The sequence below is a fragment of the Sinocyclocheilus anshuiensis genome, unplaced genomic scaffold (genome assembly GCF_001515605.1).
Source record: "Sinocyclocheilus anshuiensis isolate Anshui unplaced genomic scaffold, SAMN03320099.WGS_v1.1 scaffold708, whole genome shotgun sequence".
In the NCBI taxonomy this organism is placed as follows: Eukaryota; Metazoa; Chordata; class Actinopteri; order Cypriniformes; family Cyprinidae; genus Sinocyclocheilus; species Sinocyclocheilus anshuiensis.
This window is the reverse complement of record NW_015555881.1, coordinates 2,870,459-2,875,318: the sequence shown is the minus strand read 5'-3', so window position 1 is coordinate 2,875,318 and position 4,860 is coordinate 2,870,459. Positions and strand designations below refer to the sequence as shown.

Genomic DNA, 4,860 nt, shown 5'->3' with positions numbered 1-4,860 from the left:
GGTTGTTTTGTTCACTGTACGCAGTGACTGACGGACGCACGACTGCACGAACTCACATTAACATTTAAACAGTCATCTCCTCTGTGAAGGACATGTGTGACTGGAGTAATTATGCCTCCTAACTTCACCCATGATGCCTTAAAATACCGCTGATGTGGGCGACTCACTAGGGCTGTTAGCGCTGAGATTAACGCTGTTCTGCACGACGACAGAGGAACTGTCAGCATGGAGAACATTCAGGGAAAATGTGGTGACATCAATCAATCAATAAATCAATCAATCAATAAATCAATAAATCTCCACACACAAGACTAGAGGTGTGCAAAACTATGGGACTAAGTCACTCACAACACCCTAGAAACTGCATAGCGACAGACTAAACACTCAGAACACCCTAGCAACTGCATAGCGACAGACTAAACACTCAGAACACCCTAGCAACTGCATAGTAACAGTTTAAAACACTATAGCAACTGCATAGCAACAGTCTAAACATTTAGAGCACTCTAGGAACAGCCTTGACCACTTGCATTACCCTAGCAACTTCCTATGAACATTCAGAACACCCTAGCAACTGCATAGCATCAATCTAAAAACCACTTTAAATACCTAGAGATGTGTGTGTTAACTGTGGACAGGTGCAGAAACGAACCAGCCAGAACAAAATCTCCATGTTATTAAACCCCCTAAAGTCACAGCCTGATCCCTTTCACAGACGTGTGTGTGTGTGTGTGTGTGTGTGTGTGTGTGCGCTGAAGTCTCTTGTTCTCCATAAAACTCCTCAAAATCCACCCTTGAGCTCTGGAGATGTGATAAGTTCTCAGCTGAGCTTCATTTGAGCTACAATTCCTTAGAAAAATTGTTTCTCATCAGATACAACAAAGTTTACATTTGCTCTGCATTTCCAGGAGTTCAGGAGAAACATTTGAGACATTGATTTGTTGATTCTAGACTGTGATTCTTGTGTTTTGAGGTGTATCTATGAGGGTCGTTCTGTCCTCACACATCCGCTGTGTTTATCCCAGCTCTGTATTCCCATCCGGCATGTTCCCAGCGTTCCTGCAAGTCATTACAGCACATTTTTCCAGACGGGAATGCTCTGCTGTTTGTGTGCTGATGTCACTGATCCACCGCAGCTGCTCGTCTCACATTTGCACTAAATTATTCTGTCGCAACACTTTGGGAACATGAACATTTTTTCCTGGGAAAGAGTTTCACCCTGTTTCCGTCTCGTGTCTGATGCATCTTCATGCACGGCATAAAAATATGCAGTGAAATGCATGTTGAAAGCATGTTTTGTGTCATTAGTCGTCCTGATCATGGCGTGTTGTGTATGTGTTTCAGGTATACGCCCCGTCCGCCAGCACTGCCGATTATAACCGGGACTCACCAGGTTACCCATCCTCTAAAGCACCGGGCAGCAGCTTTCCTGGTTCCTTCTTTATGCCAGGTAAACCACACACACCTGACAAAAACACTTTAAACAACCTAGCAACAGCCTAAAACAATCAGAACACCCTAGCAACTGTCTAAATCACCCAAAACACCCTAGCAACTGCATAGCAACAGCCTAAAACACCCAGAACACCCTAGCAACTGTCCATAACACTCAAAAAACCATAGAAACTGCATAACAACAGCCTAAAACACTCAGAACACCCTAGCAACTGTCCAAAATACTCAAAACACCCTAGAAACTGCATAGCAACAACCTAAAATTCTCAGATCATCCTAGAAACTGCATAGCAACAGCCTAAAACGTTCAAAACACCTTAGCAACTGTCTAAAACACTCAAACCCCCTAGATACTGCATAGCAACAACCTAAAACACTCAAAACACCTTAGCAACTGTCTAAAACACTCAAAACACCCTAGAAACTGCATAGCAACAGCCTAAAACACTCAAAACACCTTAGCAACTGTCTAAAACACTCAAAACACCCTAGAAACTGCATAGCAACAGCCTAAAACACTCAAAACACCTTAGCAACTGTCTAAAACACTCAGAACACCATAGCAACTGTCCAAAACACCCAAAACACCCTAGCATCTGCATAGCAACAACCTAAAATTCGCAGATCATCCTAGAAACTACATAGCAACAGCCTAAAACACTGAAAACACCTTGGCAACAACCTAAAACACTCAAAACACCATAGTGTCGTCACCGATAGCCTCGTGGGCAGCACGTCGACATGTAGCGCCATTGCGTTTCGGGCATCCCATGTTCGAGTCCCGGCTCGCGGACCTTTCCCGATCCCATCCCCCCTCTCTCTCCCACCCTAGAAACTGAATAGCAACAACCTAAAATTATCAGATCATCCTAGAAACTACATAGCAACAGCCTAAAACACTCAAAACACCTTAGCAACTGTCTAAAACACTCAAAACACCCTAGAAACTGCATAGCAACAACCTAAAATTATCAGATCATCCTAGAAAATACATAGCAACAGCCTAAAACACTCAAAACACCTTAGCAACTGTCTAAAACACTCAAAACACCCTAGATACTGCATAGCAACAACCTAAAAGACTCAACACACCTTAGCAACTGTCTAAAACACTCAAAACACCTTAGCAACTGTCTAAAACACTCAAAACACCCTAGAAACTGCATAGCAACAACCTAAAATTATCAGATCATCCTAGAAAATACATAGCAACAGCCTAAAACACTCAAAACACCTTAGCAACTGTCTAAAACACTCAAAACACCCTAGAAACTGCATAGCAACAACCTAAAATTATCAGATCATCCTAGAAAATACATAGCAACAGCCTAAAACACTCAAAACACCTTAGCAACTGTCTAAAACACTCAAAACACCCTAGAAACTGCATAGCAACAACCTAAAATTATCAGATCATCCTAGAAAATACATAGCAACAGCCTAAAACACTCAAAACACCTTAGCAACTGTCTAAAACACTCAAAACACCCTAGAAACTGCATAGCAACAACCTAAAATTATCAGATCATCCTAGAAAATACATAGCAACAGCCTAAAACACTCAAAACACCTTAGCAACTGTCTAAAACACTCAAAACACCCTAGATACTGCATAGCAACAACCTAAAAGACTCAACACACCTTAGCAACTGTCTAAAACACTCAAAACACCCTAGATACTGCATAGCAACAACCTAAAAGACTCAACACACCTTAGCAACTGTCTAAAACACTCAAAACACCCTAGAAACTGCATAGCAACAACCTAAAACACTCAAAACACCCTAGCAACTGCATAGCAACAGCCTAAAACACTCAAAACACCCTAGCAACTGCATAGCAACAGCCTAAAACACTGGAACAGAACATCAACCAACATTCTGTGCATCAGCCAATGAGAATCAAGAATTCAAGCTTTTTTTTTGCTTTTTTCATATGCTTTGTGTGTGTGTTTCATGTGTGATTTCAGACGGTCATCACAGTACAGACCCATGGAGCTCAAACACTCAAAACACCCTAGATACTGCATAGCAACAACCTAAAACACTCAAAACACCTTAGCAACAGTCTAAAACACTCAAAACACCCTAGATACTGCATAGCAACAACCTAAAACACTCAGAACACCTTAGCAACAACCTAAAACACTCACAACACCTTAGCAACAGCCTAAAACACCTTAGCAACTGTCTAAAACACTCAAAACACCCTAGATACTGCATAGCAACAACCTAAAAGACTCAACACACCTTAGCAACTGTCTAAAACACTCAAAACACCTTAGCAACTGTCTAAAACACTCAAAACACCCTAGAAACTGCATAGCAACAACCTAAAATTATCAGATCATCCTAGAAAATACATAGCAACAGCCTAAAACACTCAAAACACCTTAGCAACTGTCTAAAACACTCAAAACACCCTAGAAACTGCATAGCAACAACCTAAAATTATCAGATCATCCTAGAAAATACATAGCAACAGCCTAAAACACTCAAAACACCTTAGCAACTGTCTAAAACACTCAAAACACCCTAGAAACTGCATAGCAACAACCTAAAATTATCAGATCATCCTAGAAAATACATAGCAACAGCCTAAAACACTCAAAACACCTTAGCAACTGTCTAAAACACTCAAAACACCCTAGAAACTGCATAGCAACAACCTAAAATTATCAGATCATCCTAGAAAATACATAGCAACAGCCTAAAACACTCAAAACACCTTAGCAACTGTCTAAAACACTCAAAACACCCTAGAAACTGCATAGCAACAGCCTAAAACACTCAAAACACCCTAGCAACTGCATAGCAACAGCCTAAAACACTGGAACAGAACATCAACCAACATTCTGTGCATCAGCCAATGAGAATCAAGAATTCAAGCTTTTTTTTTGCTTTTTTCATATGCTTTGTGTGTGTGTTTCATGTGTGATTTCAGACGGTCATCATAGTACAGACCCATGGAGCTCATCCGGCAGTATGAACCAGCCCGGATACAACAGCATGCTGGGAAACTCCACACACAGCGCTCAGAGCAGCAGCTACTGCGGCATGCATCCACACGACAGACTCGTGAGCACATTTACTCGCTTCTGTTCAACTAGTTAAGATTAGTTCAGCAGCTTTTTTGTGTTTGTAATGAAGGTGATCAATGCTCAACAGTTCAATATAGTCCAATACAGTCCAGGTAAGAGTGATGTCACTCGTTAGAAAGTCACATGATCAGCTATCAGCAGTCAAGTGACTGATCAACTATAGTGTTAGACACTTGCTATTGTCACTTGCTTGTTTTCAAACTCAAAGACAATGATACAGAACGCTGATTAATGTATTTAATTATAGTTTTTTTTTAGCATATATATATATATATATATATATATATATATAATACAAATATAAA

The 4,860-nt window shown here is 40.6% G+C and overlaps 1 protein-coding gene across 3 annotated transcripts in view; it reads left to right on the top strand.

Annotated features, from left to right (window-relative positions):
- LOC107675755 (transcription factor 4-like) overlaps positions 1–4,860 on the top strand; it is a 171,697-nt gene that overhangs the window by 128,621 nt on the left and 38,216 nt on the right. For all 3 annotated transcript variants that reach the window (XM_016470181.1, XM_016470179.1, XM_016470180.1), the window contains 2 exons: positions 1,345–1,450; positions 4,399–4,532. In XM_016470181.1, coding sequence (XP_016325667.1) covers positions 1,345–1,450; positions 4,399–4,532 — 240 coding nt within the window. The remainder of the gene's footprint in view (positions 1–1,344; positions 1,451–4,398; positions 4,533–4,860) is intronic.